Genomic DNA, 19,844 nt, shown 5'->3' with positions numbered 1-19,844 from the left:
AAGACTCCTAATTTGCAAACTAAACACAATCTGGCTTACATGCATTTCTTCACACCCCCTCTGCCCCTCAATTCTTGGTTTAGTACAAATAGATTATTTTTTATTTTCCTCTACATAGTGTTTCCATACTTGATATAGCTACATATGGAGAGCACAGCTTCACAGTCACATCCCCTTCAAGGTATCATTTACTAAGCTGAACACAGGAAGTTTTCTTATTCTTCTCTAGAAGAACTAGGACTTTCTGGTTTAAAGGCCCTGTGTAACATCTCAAACTTAGCACTGTTAAACATGTTGATGTAATTCTTCCAGCTTTTGGTCTTCCTCCACAAAGAGTGATATCCTGTGCACAGCCAGCATATCCTGAATGTGTAACATCAATAGATTTCAATTATCAGTGTACTACACTCTAAGCTTTTCCTCACTATTAGAGAGAAACAACTAATGTTGTATTTTATATCCACCAGGGGCTCTGCCTGCCAGTTCAAAAATCCCTGGTTTTCACAAAGTGAGAGTAATTTAATAATTTGAAATGATTTTAGGTTATTTGTAAGAGGGATTTAATTTTCATTAAAAAGCAGACCCATTTTTCCATCCCTTTTTTTTTTCCTTTCTTCATATGACCAATATGTTTTGCAAGATTCTACTCAGCTTTACCTTCTAGTAATTCTTGTTACATCGTAATGCTGTTCTCTCCATTTCTTTATTTCTACAGAGCAGTTTTCTTTGTTGGTCACTTTTCTGGCTCCGTAATACAATTTTGGATACAGCTATTAATTCTTTTATATCTGGAGTCTTTCCCCACAATTTCTCCTGTTAGCAGTTTCAGATAATTGCTTACATTAAAATGCAGAAGGATTACTTAAATCCACTTGACTTCATTAGCTTCTGATTTTCTAAAGTCTTTTGAAACAAAACCCCTTCATGGCAGACTTTTTCTGTTTGTCCATTTAAATCACAACCTAGAAACTTACTCTGAAGTTGAATTCTATTACTTCTATAAACCCTCACTTCTTACCAAAACCACTTCTAAAATACAAATGTATGATTTATACTTTCCCATATAAAGGGTAAGGGATATTTTACCAAGACATTCTTAACAAGATGGCTATAGCTGCAAAAATACTTGGTGACCATTTTAAATCTTCCCTTGCAAAGCACTCTGAGAAAAATTTGCATTTTTAACTCTGGGAGCATATGGAATTCAATGGAAGGGAGACTGTAGCCTTAACTACGATTAACATAAGTGGAAATTACTGGAAATCTTCCTTGAATGAGTCTGATATGGTCTTGAGCAAGGAAGACAGAATGTGATTTATCAAGTTGCCACTAAAAATATGCTGCTTCCTTACATCTCCCGTTCCATTTTGTCCAGAAGTCTCATTTGTCTCTTATAGGAAAACAGAAGGGGGGGGAAAAAAAAAGGAAGAAAAAAAAAGGGGAAGAAAAAAAGAAAAAAAAAAGTTATTTGATACTTGAGGATCTGAGAATTTGTTCTAAACTTTGGTGCTTAAGATTGGAGAGCTAGCTCAGCAAGGCCACATAAATCACTATCATCTTAGTTCTGCAAGTTACACACCTGTACTAAAGGGATTTATATTGTACCAGTCTGAGAGACAGCTTGGATATTTTGTCACCAAGACAGCACAACTGCACAGCAATTCCCTTATGACTGTATAGTAGAAAAGATAATGCCATTTTCCAACTTCTCACACTTATTTTCTTGAAGTAGTACACAATTGACTGGAACAGTAATTACCTTCACTGAATCTAGTAAACTCTTCGGGAAAAAACGCCTTAAACCAACGTCCTTCCTGGAATAAAAAACAACACAGACAGCATTAAAATAATAAAAACCATTGTGCAGTATTACACTGCACTCTCAGAATGGTGGTTTGGATTTGTTCAGCTTTGCTGCTTGCTTATTTTTAACTAGCACAGGCAATGTAGTAGCTGATTGCCACAGCAAGGCCCCTCCAATCTCACAAGTAACAAACAGTACCATTAAAATCCTAACCACAGCCACTCCACAGCAAAAGCAGGATAGCTCTACCAGAACTAGTTGAAACTCATGAGGATAACACACAACAAACAGGTACCTGGAGTGCCAAGGGTATTATTTGAAATGCTCACATGGACACATGCTCACATGTTTGGAGTATAAAATCTGCTATTTCTTGCAAGTAAGCTCACTTTTTGCATCTTGAAGTCAGGATCCTAATTTTGTCAATGAGCTCTGATTTTGCAAACTGAATTACACCAAACTCACTTCCACACTTATGGACAGAGTTGCAGCCATGATTTGAAAGCTAGTGCCATACGGATTTAATATTTCAATGGCTGTGATATGCTGCATCTAGCTCACATCTGGCACGTTTATATATCACTGTAACTAAATATTAACTTCAAGAATAGTGCCTGAGAAGCTGCCAGAGATACTAGTTCAGAAGATCATTGTACAACCATGAAATAGGTGTAAAGTATTAGCAGAAGATTTGCATAAGAAAAAACTGAAAGAAAAAAGTAAATGGGAAAAGGACCCCTTGCCTCTTGAAGGGGTTAGTGACTTTTATCTTTGAAATTTAAATGTTCACAATTTCTTTCAAACACCCTTATCTGCTTCTGAAATTACTATGAGAGCAAGATTGCCATGACTGCATCATTTGAACACTTCTGGAATTCTTATAGTGGGCAAGAAGAAGCCATTAGTAAGCCTGAAATATACAGTATACATTTACTGCTACCTAACAGGCAAGGAAAAAAACAACATTAAAATGAATAAAAAACCCCTTACTCAAAGCAGGGTATTTTTAAAGCTCTCTAAAGGCAAATAGTATATAATTTCACAAAATATACTAAAAACATCCTCAGCTAGGAGGAGCAGAGCACTGGCATCTGCGCAGTGACAGTAAGCTGAAAGATTATAAAACTTTCATAAATGTTAATTCCTTTGATGCATTTCTTCTCAAATGCAAATTATATGCAGTTTATCATCCCACACAGTTAAATACATCTAACACACTATTACCATCTAAATAACATGCAGACATTTTGACAAGGAATATATTAGTTTAACATTAGGGATAAGAGAGAAACTGTTTCAAAAACTGAAGCACACCCCTATCACTCCAGTATTACTCATCTTAACAGTACTGCAGCACACGGCTGAGACAATCTAATTCAATTTGTTATTAACAGTTGTAGAACAGCCTTTTGTACAGATCTGCACGTAACGAATACACAGCAGAGATTCTTAGGCAGAGTACAACAAAACAACTCTTAATAAAATTTGTTAGTACAATATATTTTGTGTTTAATTGAGATGGCAAATTTATTTACTGGCGAAGCATTTAACGTTAGCATAAAGATTTAATTTCATGGTCAAATCCAAACTGTGAGCACCTACAAATAAGAGAATAACAAGTATTGGCAATGAAACACACAAACAGCTTTAAGCACACAACCCTAAGATCTCCTTCCCTTCCTTCCTCATCTCCTTCTCTTCCCTCCGCAGCTGAACTGTGTGGGGGCAAAATGGCCAACTCAGGATACACACCAACTCAGTCCTGCAGATTAAGGACCCAGACATCTGTTTTCTGATTACCATCAGACGATAATTATCAGTCAGATCCCGGTTCATACAGTACTACTACATTTTGAGTTTAACCTCATCTACTCCATCCTACTTGTGGGCTTCAATGTAATTTTTTTTCCTTATGAATAAACTTCAATAGGATTATTAAACTACCAACTACAGATAGATGATACTACTTGTCATATAACAAGCACCTTTAGGCAACATATATCTTTATTTTTCATCTTGACCGAAGTTACAACAAAAAAAGTAATGTTAGATTAACAAAATAGACTTGAACGTGCTCTTCACAGAATTGTGGCTGCAGCTGTTCCTTCATATAGCTCCCATTTTTGTACTTGCAATTATCTCTGTTTTACACTAACAGGCTTCACATTTATTATGAAAAAATTCTTCTTTCATTACATGAAGCCCAACTATTAAAGGCTACTTAACAGTTTGACTCTATCTACCACTTCCCATCCAGATTTGGTCTTGTATGAAAACCTGATCAGAGATGAATATACACCAACTAGACATCTGACAAATACAGGCAAGAAGCAATCACACCAAATGCTGAAAAGTGCCATTTAAAAATTGCACTCAGCTGGTTAAGTGCCTTACAGTGTACTAGAACTAGCAAAACCACCAAAAACCAAACAAAAAGCCTCCCTTGAGAAATAAATTGTATAGATAAACCTCTGCAGGCTATCTTGGTGGCAAGATCAAATTAGTGCATTTTGGCACTTTCTGCAGACTCTTCGTAGCTTATTTTCATCTATAGCCAGTTTATGGAGCCTTTATCCTGCATCTTTCCCAGCTAAATCTCATACATAACACAATCCCAAAACCCCCCACACACCTACACACCCCACCCCAAAAAAACAACCACACAAACACACCCCACCAAAACACAAAACCTACCCAAAACCCACACAAACAAAAGAGTAATTTTGAAGTGCACAATTCACCAATTCCAATTTTGCATGACATTAAGGTACCAGATTTTTCTGTATCAGGAATTTGCTTCACTTTGTCTTTCACAGAACAGCTTGGAAATCACATGGACTTAAAGAAAACAAGGCACTGTTAAACTGGAAGCAGCCACATGCTGAGTTCTCCAGGAACTCTCACCTGTTACAATTATTAATTAATACTTCATGTCATCTGTTATGAGTTGTTTCCTTTGTCTCATTGTTTCTGAAGTCTTTAACCTAATTACTAATGTCTGTAGCATATGAGCTGTCAAATAGTTCACTTAAAAGTACCTTTCTCAAGTTCTTACTGCAACATATGTGAACCCCAATAACTGTAACTCAAGATTTTCAAATCTCTGTGTCACCTTTATATAGCCTGTCTGCTATTCACATCCTGTTCATCTTTGTCAGTAGTTTCGCATTTTAAGTGCTTCCCCTGCCTGGATTATTTCTACTAGTGGCTACCAAGAAAAAATTAAAGTCCTTCTAAAAACCCTCTAATTGAAACAGAACACAAAACTTAAACGTTCTACATAGATCACAGAATCCCAGAATCATTGAGACTGGAATAGACCTCTGAGATCATCAAGTCCAGGCTATGACCTAATACCACCACATAGACTATGTCAGTATGTGCCACATCCAGTCTTTCCTTAAACACCTCCAGAGACGGAGACTCCACCACCTCCTTGGGCAGTTCATTCCAGTGTCTTAACTACTCTTTCCATGAGGAACTGCTTCCTAACATCCAACCTAAACCTCCCGTGGTGCAGCTTCAGGCCGTGCCCTGTTGTCTTGTCACAAGTTGCCTGGGAGAAAAGACTGATCCCCACCTTACTACAACTTCCCTTCAGGTAGGTAGAGGAGCAGTACACAAATACCAGGCCCTATATAAATAAGCAGGCAATTCATTAAAGTTACCTTTACCTATCAAGATCATAGAGTTTCCTCCACCTCCAAATTCTCTCATTTCACCTCTCTAAAATTTACCCCACATTTCATTAAAAATAAAAACAGACACTGCACTGACAGACCAACCTTTTATCTCAAATTTACAATAAACTGTACACCATCTTTTCACCAAGATAACTAGAGGTGAAGAGCAGATCATTGGTGTATGAAATTTGTTCCAATAAATTAATACACGAAACCTGTTTTTCAAGCCCTGAAGCTTCCAACAGACATGTTTGGACTGAAGCAATGTACCACACAACATGACTGAGTAACCAGAACACTTTCAGTATAAGGAAGCTTCTTGGTCCTCTTAAAATATGTGATACACAGATCAATAATACACTTGCCAATCGCAAGGTCACAATCCAGGAAATCCACATACTGAGCAAACAGAAGAAAAAAAACATACCACAAATATTTTAAAGTAACTCAAACATTACTGCAGATGAATTGCAACTGAAGAATGCAACTAGGCCCAGGAAAACATTTAGAAATAAGATCACTTTAGAACTAGACTTATGAATCCATAAACATCAGCAAAATAGCAAAAAGTAGTAATAAGCCTCTTGATTAAACAACTTTAAATATCTCCAACCCTGTTTTCCTGGACCTCAGTTAAAGGTGCTCTTCCTACCTCTATACCTTGACAGGTTTCATCATCCTTTTCTTTTATTGAAGCACTCAAAGATCTCAACAGGCTTCATGGAACAAAAAGTTACAACAGAAATGTTCAGTTACTGAACTGAATTTAATGTGCCTGATTAGGCAAATGTTCACACCTCAGTCTAGCACACAATACTTACTCTAACACTTCATAGTTGGACTTCTTTTCTAATGCATTGCCTCTCATCTCTCCGTAGGATCTCCTGAAGTCAGGAAAAATATTTGAAAGCAACAATTATTGGGTGATCCAGCCTAAAACCACATCAATGCAGTCAAATCTTTCAGAGACTTACCATTGGAAAGCATTGGCAGAATGAATCCAAACATAAGGTCAAAGAATAATTTACTAACATGCAACAGGCCAGATTTTTATTTTACAAAATAAACAGGACTACATACTCAGAGCTACTTTAAACCACTTTAACTACACTGCTACTGAAAGCAGTGCTCTAACCTGCTCTTCAGCAGCTCCCTTATACTACCACAGCATCTCCACGCTTTGGAACAGCACGTATGTCTGTGCATGTAACAGGCAGAGCCAGAGGAAGCAGGAGTGGTGAAAACTAATAGTTTCAGTCCAGACATGTTCACATAAAAAATAATAGATTAAAAAAATAAAAATAAAAAATGAGTAGCTGTTGTTGGAAGAAGACTGGGATCACTCTTTTCACTGAGAAACTAGACCAGTAATCCTTATGGAAAAACAGTTCTAGTAGACTACAGAACTATCTCATGAAAAGGCTCTGAAGAGCCACAAGCTTGAGAGCCACAGAAGTCAGGAGGACTTGGCTGACAAAACAGTCATGGATTATTATACTCATTACAGGTTTTGAAATAAGATACCAACAAGTCTGCAACTGTCTAGGGAGTTCAGAGTTATACAAAGAACTTGTTTTCTCTGCAAAACTTACAGAAAGGATACCAGGCTCCCCTGCATTATGTAAGAAAATTCATAAGCCTAAATTCTGCTTAATTTGGGAGAGTACTGTTCAAAGCACACTTCCATTCTCTGCTAACAAGTTTTCATTTGCCATTAGGGATGAAGTAAAACTGATAAGAAATTAATCTCCCTGTGTGAGACAACAGCAGAACTAAAGCTGCTGTTTCATGCTGGAAAATCTCCATAAATTAGCAAAAAACAAAACAAGCATTTCAAAAGCTGTGCTGGGAACTCTCTCAAGGATCTGTTAATCTGATAAATTTATCTGTATTCTCCAGCTGTTTATACAGTTGAGAAGAACACCAAAACCATCCAAAAGAATCTGTAAGATTTAATAATTTGAAAATAGCACTCAAAAAACCCTGAGTAAATGAAAAGAGGAAAGGTAGCAGCATTTAGCTTTAATTACATTCTTTAGCTGTAGGATTTATATATGCACAAAGACACGTCTATTTGCTAACTAACACCACAGATGCAGAGTTTTTTAAGTATACTTGGAATTATTCAGATAAGGAAATCACCCAAAAGGCAGTATCAAGATGTAATTAATTAAAATCTTTAAATATATATTAATTTAAAAATCACTAGAAACTGGTTACAATACAATCTACTCCTTTTTTTTCCTTCAAACTATTTTGTGCAGTATTATGTTTTATTCAACTACACGTCAGAAATGGAAGGACTATAAGCAGTTTCAAAATGAATGTACATATTCTGTCAGAAACTTGTTCAATAATAAATGAAATTATCAGCTTACCGGATTTCAAGGCAACCTAGTTTCAAAGCAATTTCCTGGTCCACTTGATCTGCTATTTCTAACATATAGTCATTTTTCACCTACAGCAAAAGAAGTAGGTATGCATCACAGAGAGATCAGTTCAGTGCCAATACAGACTAAAGTGCTGCCCAAACAAGCTTAAAATAAATACATCTTAATTTTTTTGAGTAACTACTTACAGTGCATGGAGAGAAAATGAAGTTATGTTCATATTGCCCACAAACGAGCTGCACTTTTCTAAGAAACCCATTAATTGCAATTAACTCACCGAAAAATCTCCTTATCTAAATCAGTATTACTTATGTTACATTAAATATAATCAATCTTCACAGGAGGCTGAGCAGATGGCTGCACCTGCACTCAAGATATGTGAATGGGCACTTTGTTCTTGAACCATCTTGGTCAACTGCTTTTAATAATATAAACCAGACAAATGTCCATGCATTATTGTGAAAACAAAACCAGTAGTAAATAAACAGTAGTATGTAAATATCATACTACATATTGACTTAAAATAATGTTTGAACTAGCAAAGAAGAAACAGTCAAACTAAGTGGCTACAACTCAAAGTAGGAAACAAAGGGCAAGGAGTGTGCTCTGACATGGAGGTGGCCAAACACTTTAGGAGGGATGACCATTTGGCTATAAAGGCCAAAACAGGGTATTTGGATCACTGCTGGCAGGCACTGTGCTGGGGTTCTGAAAAAGCTGTCTGCCAGAGCATGCCGAGTATTCAAGAAGATGGACTATGGTGGGTCAAAGCTTCATCAAGTGTTCTGAACTTGTTTTATTTGCTAAGACCAAGGCAGGCAGAAAGCCTACTTTAGGTAATACTTTCACCACATTAATTTATAAAGTTGCTAACAACAAAAAAGGACAGCAAGAGAGAACACAACTACTGCTAAGAACCTGATTCTGCAAATCCCGTCTGCTACGCAACAGAAATTTTCTGCAGAAGCAGAACTTTTCTTTAATGGCTCATGTTATCCTCTGCCTAATGAAATAATAAACTTGCTATTGAGATTCTAAAGCCTAAGATCCTGCAGGACATCCTGAAACACAACAAAGATCTACAACTGACTTGCAGATCAGAGGAGATGACACGTTTTGAAAGCAAAACGCTTCACAAAATATTTTTTGAGCAACAACAAGCTGCAAGAACAGCTATTTCAAACTGCTACCACTATGAAATTGGTAATTTAAAAGATAAGGAAGTGCAGCAGCAGATTCAACAGCTGGAGGTCCTCTCCAGTCAACATCCTTCAGTTAACAGCATTCCCTCATCACCAGCGTGACAGCTGGATCCAGCCCTAGACTACAAAGCAACAAACACTTAAGACCTTTCTAGTTATGAAGTGCAAAAATAATTCAAATTCATTATTGAAAGACATGAAAAAGAAATATGATAAACTGAGAAAGAGTGCAAAAAGAAATTGCTACAACAGCTACAACATAAAGGAAAGCTTTTTATAGTTGAACTCATACAGGTACTCAGCATTACAAGCATCAGCAGGGAGCAGCAGCTGCCCCCTCCAGCAGTAAACCAGGCAGGGGGTTCTGCAAGCCAGTGCACCAGGCCATGCCATGGGGTGGGGGTGGAAGCTGGGCTTCCCCTACAACATACAGTGGCCCATTCTCCACCTTGTACCAGACCAGCAGCTTCCAGGCCAGCAGATTGCAAGCTGACATGCAGGGGTTCCTGTACAGCCTGAGCGGGTGGCTGACCACCTCAGGCTCTCGGGTCCCCAGGCAGCTGCAGGCCAAGTGCAGTGCCAAGGGCTTCCTGCTCAGCCACACCAGGCAAGGCCCAGTAATCCAGGATTGCCTTCAGTGTAGCTGCTGTGCCACCAAAACCTGAGTAAGCATAAACAGCACATTCAACAACCACAACACAAAACCAGAGTGTTGGCCTCAACTTCTGGATGCAGGACTATGGCAGTGACCTTTCCCCCTTGCATTCAGCACTGGTGAGGCTACGCCTTGAATACTGGGTTCAGCTTTGGGCCTCTCCCTACAAGGCAGAGATTGAAGTGCTGGAGCACGTCCAGAAAAGGGCAATGAAGCTGGTGAAGGGACTGGAAAACACATCTTATGAGGAGCAGCTGAGGGAACTGGAGTTATTTAGTATGAAGAAAAGGAGGCAGAAGTGAGACCTCGCTCTCTACAACCATTTGAAAGCAGACTGTAGCAAGGTGGAGGTTGATCTCTTCTCCCAGGTAACAAGGGATAGGAAAGAGGAAATGACCTCAAGCTGAACAAGGCGAGGTTTAGGTTGGATATTAGGAAATTTTCTTCACTGAAAGGGCTTTCAAGCACTGGAAGAGGCTGCCCAGGAACTGTCACCAGCCCTGGAGATACTTAAAAGATGTGCAGACGTGCTTAGAGATATGGTTTAGTGGGGTACTTAGCCATGTTAGGTTGACCACTTGCCAAGGACTGTATCCAGATGCTTTTTTGAGTATCTCCAAGGATAGAGACACTTCACAATCTCCCTGGGTACCTTGTGGTGATGCTCAGTCATCCTCACAATAAAAGAGTTTCCTGATATTCAGAAGGAACCTCTGGTGTTTCAGTTCATGTCCATTTCCTCTGGTCCTGGCACTGGGTACCATTGAAAAGAAGCTAACTCTCTCCTTTTTGCACCCTCCCTTCAGGTATTTATAGATATTGATAAGATTCTCACTGAGCCTTCTGTTCTTCAGGCTGAACAGTCCCAGCTCTCTCAGCTTTTCTTCATAGGGGAGACATTGTAGACCTTCACCTTTGTGGCCCTTCACTGGGCTCTCTGCAGAAGATTGATCTCTCTTGTACTCAAAATCATTACAACACCTGGAAGCATTTTCAAGAAATTTGGCAGTCCAGAAGCTTGAGCACTTCTGTCAAGCCTGTACTGCTTGGTATCATCAAGTGCCAACATGGGAATAAAGGTTCCCAGGAAAGGCCACTTCTGCCAACAAGACAAAAACGCACAGCTTCGGCATAGTATTTAATCTCGGCCAGCAGCCATTTACAATTACTCTTCATTCTACTGCAGAACTGCACCTGTTGGTAATGGCATAGTATTTCTCTAAGAGAAAAATCTATAACCAAGGACTTTTAAACTTTAAATTAGAACTACCAAATGGCACAGTGTAGTAATTTAAACAGAAAATTAAATGAGAACTTCTGTGCATCATTAAGGATATGCAAACTGTCAGACCCAGGCTCACATCACTTAAAAAATGTAGTTTTCAGACTCCTATGTTATAACCATAAGTGAGCTCTGCTGTATGCATAGGTGGCAGACAGAACAGTATTCCTTGTTTGTACACATACATGGGATACTTGAAAAATAAGAAACAAATTAAGATCAGGATTCTACATAAGCTCCGTTTTGATATGGATGCCTGAATTCCAGAAATGCATCAGGTTAAAAGATACTACAATTTACTTCTTGTTTTTAATAACCACATGGAGGCTTAATGAGCTTCAGCTGTACTCATTTCACTCTCCTTTTCCTGAGAATTCACCTGCATGTATAGACCAAGTTATTGCATCTAAAAAGCTAACACACCTGTCCACAAAGTCCAATAGCTGGCCTGCCATACATCCACCCAAATTACAACAGCCATTGGTTTTTTCCTTTGAAATACATATTTATTTTTCTGAGTCATTTAAAAAGTTTGTATCACCACAAAAATCTCAGAGCTGTTATCCACCTATTCATTGAGGTATTCAGACACCTAAAAGAACTGTCCACAATGAAGTATTTTTTTCCTACCCTAATATATGCATTTTCCTTTGAAGAATCTATGCTAATTTGAGGGCGCTCATATACCACAATCCAATATGTATTCATTTATCTTCACAGCTCATTGCCTTGTAGATCCCAGTACTGAAATAATTCATTTGTTAAACTAAACAGCTTAAGAATATCTTCAGTTTCATGCAAACATATTTTAAAATGCTGCTATCCCCAAATAACTACTATCCCATAAATAACTAAGCAACATTACTCAAGCATTTAAAGTTCGGGGTTTTTTTCATCTTGCCTTCTGGCTTGTGAGCTTTCACTAATTCCAGTCATGTTTTTCCAATTTGACTCTGCAACTACAGGCACAGAACACGCAAAAAAAAATGATGTTAAAAGCTATCCCAAATCCACCAGTTCGGGGGGGGGGGGGGGGGGGGGGGGGGGAAGGGGGAGAAGTAGTATGTTGAAATTCTCAGCCTATTTGCAAGATACAAGTCAGACATTTTCACCATAATGCTGCAAGATGACAACTGCCTAGTTGAGTGCATAGGTTTCTTAAGATGAGGAGCAGAAACAAGGGTTGGTTTTGTTTGCACACACCAGGCCAGAAAACATGTACAGAGATATCTCATAAAGGTAGAGTAAATCCATATACTCCTTCCACCTCTCATTTCAGCCAACATAAACTCTCCCTTGCTGATTTACTGTGTGGGAAGTGTGTTGTTTCTAAAGCTCCAGGGTAAAGTAACATGGAGTTTCAAGTCTTTCAAATTCACTACATTACTGAACCTGAAGAATGGGGTAAGAATACCTTTATCCACATGAGGAAAGAGATGAAAACATGAAACACTCTTGTAGAGTGTGCATAAGTGACTAATAGCAGTGTTGACAAAATCAGTCATAACATACTCTTATCAAAATTAATAGCAGCACTTGATTACCATGAACCACTTGCATGTACATGATATACATCCCATTTTTGTGGTGTTTAAACTTTGGAAGGCGATTGTAAACTTCAGGAAGCCTATGGCCATAATCTTAGGTCCAACTGGATTGAGCAGTGTCCTACTAGAGATAGCAAGAGTAATAAATTGACAGAAGAAATTAGTTTTATCTTGGTTTTTTTTGTTCCCACCCCCTCCCTCCCAAAACCTGTTTCCAGACATCCTTTAAATTTCAGTAAGTACAAAACAACGAAATAAAAGGCAGATTCAATTTCCACTCCCAGAATACTAATGAGAACTTCTTTTATCGCCTTTAATTTTTCTTGAGTATTCTCTTTGAGATGGCATTAGATCAATGTAAGTGCTAATGCTCGTGCAAAGATTAGATAACAGTTTTGCAGGAGGTTCAGCATGAGCTCTGTAGCCTCCTAAGGAAAATGCCTGAACAAATATTAAATGCAAGAGATAATTTAATGGTAATTAAGTGCACTGCCACAAGGCAATTGAATAGTTTTCCTAGAAGTCTTTTGTGTTTGTTCAATTATTACTTTTATTATCGTCACTAATATAGTTAAATGAGAGAAATAAGAATATTTTTTTTGTTGAAGACAAAACAGGCTCTGTCTATAAAAGCATAAAGCCTATACACATACAAAGAAACAAAAACTGAAGTCTGACAGAACCTAAAGAATTGTACCATTTTTTCCTGTTCACTACGAAGTCAGAGATAGTATATTGAGAGGATGAATCCTGATCTGTGGGTTCTGGAGATGCTCTTGTCTGTGACCTCATGTTACCCCCACAGAACTGCATTCCTTGGTGTTATGTGCAGACCTTGACTTAAGGCTGGGAAGTTCAGTTAACAGTATGCAATGCCTGGAATAAGGGTGAAGAATGCATCAAGTCATAGATACTCTTCAAGCAGACCAGCTACTACTGCTGCTGTTCTGCTCTTCTATCAGTCATTCAGAATGGGATCTCTCCAGTGCCAAAACCACAAAAACAAATCAGTAGGATGCTATTTAATGTACCTTAATTTTACCTAGTCTGTAAGAGAATCCAAACATATACAAAATTTGTCACACAACCCTGGTTTTGAAAAAGCCACCCCAAAAAAAACAAACCCTCAACTGGCCAAACAAGACACACCAGAGTATCCACTCACACCAATTTCCACCAACTCAATGAAACCTGCTGCTGAACTTCTGTGGCTTTACTGCAGTTACTCCACATACTAGAGACCACCTGCTCTGGCAGTGGCAAGACTTTGTGAAGCCTTCAATCATCTCAAATAGTCCATGGTCACAATGTTCTAGCAATAAAATGCATAAAGATTAACAAGGCCAACACTTATTAGGATCATGAATTTGAATGTTATATTGCTAAACACCTACATACTTTTAATTTGGTAACAATCAAACCCTCAAAATAGTACATCCTAAGTGAATCACTGGTTTATGTTCCTTGCAACACACCTGCTTCTACTTACTTCACCACTCTGCATTCTAGCAGAATGTGCTCATCTGAACTCCCAGAGGGGGAAAAAAAAAATATATTGGAAGACAAAAATACTTTCTTGACACAAACTACGGTATTGATTTCAAGCACCTTTTCCCTAGGATTTTTAAACGTTCCAACATGCTTAAATTACACTGACAGTCAAGTAGGTGTGTGCTTTGGAAGAGAAAGGATTAGTCTATTGAAGTTCCATTAAACATGGTATAATGGAGATCCAAACTACTTCAGGCTTCTAGAGAAATACTGCTACAATGTCAGCGTTGGAAGTACTAACGGTACTTGCATTTTCTTGTTCACAGGCTGATGAATAAGAATTAGTGTGACCTCTGCTTCACAACTGTAGTTAACTCCTGGGTCACAACAGTTACATGGTAGTACAAGAACAGGACACACTGTGAAAAACGTGCATGTCAAGCACAAATACACCTCCCAGAGGCAGGGGAAAAAAAAGTCTTTTACATGTCCTGGTAAAATAAGAAGTGACACAAAACTGTGACTCTCTCTCTAACACACACTACTTGTGTTCAATGAATACATGCTTAGGAAGAACAGCAGTATTTAAAGGAAACAAGAACTGTAAGACCAACATAATTCTGTGCCATAATGTATTTCCTGACATATTAATGGTGAGAACTGACTTTATTTACCATCTATCAGCACCAATAGTTTAAAATATTTTTTGGTCACTATTCTTCACTGGCTACCCAGAACAAAAATCTCTTGTGTCTCTAGTCTTTTTAGCATTAAAAGTTCAAAGATCCTCTTAGATCATCATGAAACAAAATAAAAAAAAGGAGGTGAACATTGAACTGCGAACCAACACGCTTTTTGCACAAGGACAGACACGTAAACAAAAGCCCACTTTCATTTCTGATGTCAGACTTGTAAAACACTTGTTCTTTTACTTGAATGGACAAATTACTGATGGTGGAACTTCTAACTTCTCAACATTTACTAGGAATTAATGGGCACTTTCCAATAAATGGCTAACAAATTCCAGCTGGTATAATTTCAAATCAAAATTGCAGACAGGAAAGCCCATGTCTGTGAAGATGGAGAAATTAGAGAATAGCCCTGTGCTAGTGCACATGATTTAAGAAGAAATCTATCACAGGCCCCGTATTTTATATACCAGCTGCTACTTTCAAAAGCCATCTGCTTCATTTTTCTGCACACCATTTTTTTATGCAGCTGCAGTATTTTAGCAAAACATTCACTCAGGCTGACAACCCATCTTGCCAGAAACACCACACCAGATTTAAATTTCTTTATTAAGGACAAGAGAAAAATCATTGAGTAACAAATGCTTTCCAGGGACTTAGGGATTTAAAATATACTTCTTGCTGTGTCTTAAACGTATTTTAGGTTCAGATTTGTTTATATCCTTAAAAAATCAAGTAAAGTGATTGAACTTTCTGTTGGGTTTTCTTTTCAAGTGTAACTACTGTGAAAATTATTTATCAACAGTACTAGCAACTGATGTCTCAAAACAGACAAATAACTATTAGCCACTAGACCTGGCTTTTGCAGCTCATTTAGCGTTACCAAGAAATTTCCCACAGGATAATATCCAGTTTTTCAGGAGGACAGTTTAAAAATAAGCAATCCAGTTCTCTTGCTTTACTTTCAATGTCTCTGACCTACTTACACAACTTAACTTTTATTAGATTTTTTTTTTTCCCCAAGAGGCATTGCTTTGAAAACTGCATCAGAAGAGCACTTCAGTGATTACGTACCCCCCCAAAGAGTTACGTGCATAACAAAAACCACCACCATTAGGTAAGATATTTAGATAAGCAAACAAAGAAACAAAATGTCTTCTGTATTCTAGTTATTAAGTAGTGTAAGAATCAATTATCATTTAATGAAGCATGGAGAACAAGATTCACACATTACATCATTTTCTCCCCATCCATTTGTCTTATATCCACATTTTTAGATTTACTTTTTAGTATTAGAATATTATGTAACTTTGCTTAGTTTTATATTAACAAATACAACCTTCCTGTATCTGCAATAATTATTTGTTCTCCTTATTAACAGAAAAGGTGTATTCTAGCACCTGCTTTTAGACATTCAGGATTCTAATTCCTGAAAGTGTGGGTGTTTGGTGTATGTAATAGCTCACTTTCAGCCACCACACACTGCTCATCAGGTGGTTCTTTTTACACCACCACACGCTACTTCTGGTGATGTTGGTCCCATGGAAGCCCAGTGATATTTTTTTTTCTGCAATTTACCATTCTTTAAATTCCACCTTCTGTAAGATGATATCCAACAGAAAACCTGACCTTCAGCAACGACTTATGTGACTATGACAATGATTGATGCATGTACCACACATTTGTTTTCCCCACAGTTTCACACTCCAAGTGAACAATGCTGCTGTGTCCAGAGTACTCCTGTGCAGACTGCATTATGTTCCACACTTTCAGCAGGTACCATATTCAAGTTCACCATAATGCACAACACACCTCTTCCATGGTACCCTATCAGACATAATTATCTCAAGTGTATTTTCCACTGTAATCTTTCTTGTAGCATTAAATGCACCACAGAAATGCTGTGGTGTACTCTGGGACAAAAACATAGTATGGTAAGGTTGAACAGTCACCCAACGCTCTTGCATGTAATCACCAAACTGTCGAAGGAGATCACTCCTCCATCTTCTTGCAGAAGAGACAACCCCCATTTACCAACAGTGGGTTCTGGCAGGACACTGAATTTTCTTCAATACAGAATCGGAACAATCAGCTTGAATAAACTGGGATTCCAACCCACATTTACTACAGTCTCAGAAATCTCAAAGATTCATGCCTCATCTGCTTTGAATTGAGTACCACAAGCACACAAAGCCCAAAGCATGCTTTTAATATCAGCAGTATTTTCAGGAGCCACCTTAATGATTGTAACAGTAGTTTTCAAAATATGCACAGGAAGGAAACATATATGCATTTCCACCCCTATTTGCTCATTTAATAATACCAGACTTATTACAAAAGATAACTTTACTTTAGGGAAAATTAAAGCTTTGGCCTCTTCTAGTGGAGTTTTAAAAGCACAGATTCGGTATCAGGTTAACATTCATTTGCCATCTGCCCCAGCTGCTCCTCCTCTTCGTCTTCCAAGGTCACAGTCTCTATATTATCTAGAGGTGATCTTTGACATCTCTAACTAATTTTAGAAGCTCCTCTGTTAATAATAAGGGCATTAGAGAGATGGGGTAAGGGGGAAAATCAACTTCTGATGAGGCATTGTTAGGGACATAAGTTAGAAATGATCCCTTCTGTCCGAGTGGGCTTATCTCCAGATGTCACTGCAACACACACTGCTGCCTCCCAGATCTTGCATAAAGTAGGACTACACTCTGGGGAGCCATAGAGCACTCAACGTACTACACACACATTGCTAGCACCTGATTTTATACTTCTTTCCAACACAGAATATTCCTTTTCCAGAACAAATGAGTCCAAGCATCACCAGCAGTCAGCTTTTTTTGTGCCTCGCATGTGCGTTGTATACAGCCTAGTCCACTAATTGGAGTAATATTTTGTGCAAGATTACATATCCATACATCAGGACACAGAAATTTGTCCTAAGCATTTTAAATCTGTCTTCTTGAATTAAGAGCAATTCACACAACTTCAAGAAAGTCCACAAGCACTACTTTCACCACTCTAGCTGACAGATGGAAATTTTAAATCAAAGCAGCCATTTTTCTATGGACTGAGCCTGACTATGTAAGAGGGATTGAGGAATACGAGTGTGTTTTACATTCCTATTATACGGCACTGCTAACAGTAAGCAGACATCTCACAGAAAATTTGGAAGAGATTGAATTAGCTCCACAACAATATAAACAGCAAGATCTACAACCAGAACATTTGCATAGTTTTGAGAGTGCAAATCAGCTATTACAGTTAACAAGTATTTTCTGAGCAACAGTAAATTTCAGCAATTTCAAGAAACCGAACCCTGTTGAAGAATCTCTCACTTGTAACTACTTTTGGAAGCTGTAAGGAGCAAACAGGTGATGTTCAGTTTAATTTATAATAGTTTAAAGTATGTCTATATTATAAAGTACTTTAAGCAGCTGCAATTCTTACATTTATTACTACTTCCCCGTAGCGCACGGCTTGTATGTCAACCATGAATTCTTACTGAAAGATCTGTGGGTTTTGGTTTTTTTTGTTTTGTTTGTTTCTTTTAATTTAAATAGGCTGACAGTATCAGGAACAATGCCAGCTCTTCTCTCTGTCCTTGATTTTCTTCAAAGCTTTTGCTGTCAAAGTCGTTTGCTTTAGGTCTCCTATTTTTATTAGGGTATAAGAGACGTTGTTATTTAATTAGGTTAAAGAGTCTAATTCCCAGCCTGCACTTCAAATTATATCTCATGCAACTAAGCCTTACAAAACTTTAAGTTATTACAGTAATTGCCTGGACTTAACATCTCCGACATGTTGAGGGACAATGTTACAAAAATAATTTATTTTGCATGATGCATTTATCTGCCACAATATAGAGGAGAGTACTAGTTTTAGCTTTACAGACACTACAGAGGAAGGGAAAGTGCCACTTAGCCAAAATAAACTTTGCATCCTCTTTCTTTAGAGTTCCCTTTTAACAATTGGGTTTTTTTAAGAAGGAAACAGACATCATTTCTCTCTTTAAAAATAGAAAGTTTTCTTATGAAAATCAATCTGCATTCTAGTCATCTGGTGAAACACAGAAGCCCTGTGGCACAAAATTTAGCTCAGTATTTCACAGAACATCACTTATGTGCCCTAACTTTTGAGATCATCCTCTCTCTGCTTGCAGTTCCTTCTTTTCTGCATTACACAAACTGGCTTGTTTTAAATAGAAATCCAAAACACAGTCCAGTCCTATGGTCTCCTTTATTGTATCTACATCCACATCCAGGGCAGCCCCACATTACAGGCTAAATAAGTGTTAGAGTTTGAAGGGGGAACTCTAACCTAGATCCTGACTGCAAAGACTAAAAGGAAAATAAATTACCACTGGATGCAAAAGGAAAAATAATGATAAGGTCTATATAATTCATTGGATTGCTAATAGGATATAGAGCAGAGACCTAAACAATTATTTCTCTCTTTTCTTCTTCTGTCACTTCTGCTTGCAACTTTCCTCTCTCTCTCCTGTGGCCTTGCCAGGGGTATGTCTGTTTTGACTACTGCATGAGGTAATGGGAAGGAGGGAGGGAGTAGGGGAGGATGTGAATGGGTCCCCTGGAGCCATGTAGGGGCTTCTGAGGAGTTTCTGTGTTGTTTATAAACTGTAAATATATGTAGAGTACACACATTGTATGCTTTGTACATATTCATTGCATTTCATATCTCTAGATTGCAGTTTGCTCGTAAATACAACTTCATTTGCTTCCATCCCAAACTGAGATAGTTTGTCAATTTATTTTGGGGGGTAGATCCTCCAAATTAGTTGGGGGTTAATTTCAACCCACCACAATAAGGCAGCACAGAGAAGATTCTAGACTGATTAAAAAAAAACCAAACCAAAAACCAGCAACAAAACCAAAACCAACACCCACACGAAACCACCGCACACCTTGTTCGGGATCTGAAAAACACCCCAAAAGTTACCTTAAGTCTGCTTGAAGCACAGGGACAGCAACAATGGAACAGCTGAAACTTAAGAGCTGGCTTCCCCTCCACCCTCATACAGATGCTTACTCCCTTTTCATCAAGGGATAAACCATCTCCAATTACTGGAGGCTAACATGTTATTCAA

The 19,844-nt window shown here is 38.1% G+C and overlaps 1 protein-coding gene across 10 annotated transcripts in view; it reads right to left on the bottom strand.

The window, feature by feature from the left end:
* PTK2 (protein tyrosine kinase 2) overlaps window positions 1–19,844 on the bottom strand; it is a 197,642-nt gene that overhangs the window by 74,418 nt on the left and 103,380 nt on the right. For all 10 annotated transcript variants that reach the window (XM_068155459.1, XM_068155461.1, XM_068155460.1 and 7 more), the window contains 3 exons: window positions 7,866–7,945; window positions 6,309–6,371; window positions 1,760–1,814 (listed from right to left, as the gene is read on the bottom strand). In XM_068155459.1, the coding sequence (XP_068011560.1) occupies window positions 1,760–1,814; window positions 6,309–6,371; window positions 7,866–7,945 (198 nt within the window). The remainder of the gene's footprint in view (window positions 1–1,759; window positions 1,815–6,308; window positions 6,372–7,865; window positions 7,946–19,844) is intronic.

Source organism: Melanerpes formicivorus, unplaced genomic scaffold (genome assembly GCF_026170545.1).
Source record: "Melanerpes formicivorus ecotype bairdi unplaced genomic scaffold, bMelFor1.0.p_v2 SCAF_32, whole genome shotgun sequence".
Lineage (NCBI taxonomy): Eukaryota > Metazoa > Chordata > Aves > Piciformes > Picidae > Melanerpes > Melanerpes formicivorus.
This window is presented reverse-complemented; position numbering and strand designations above follow the sequence as displayed.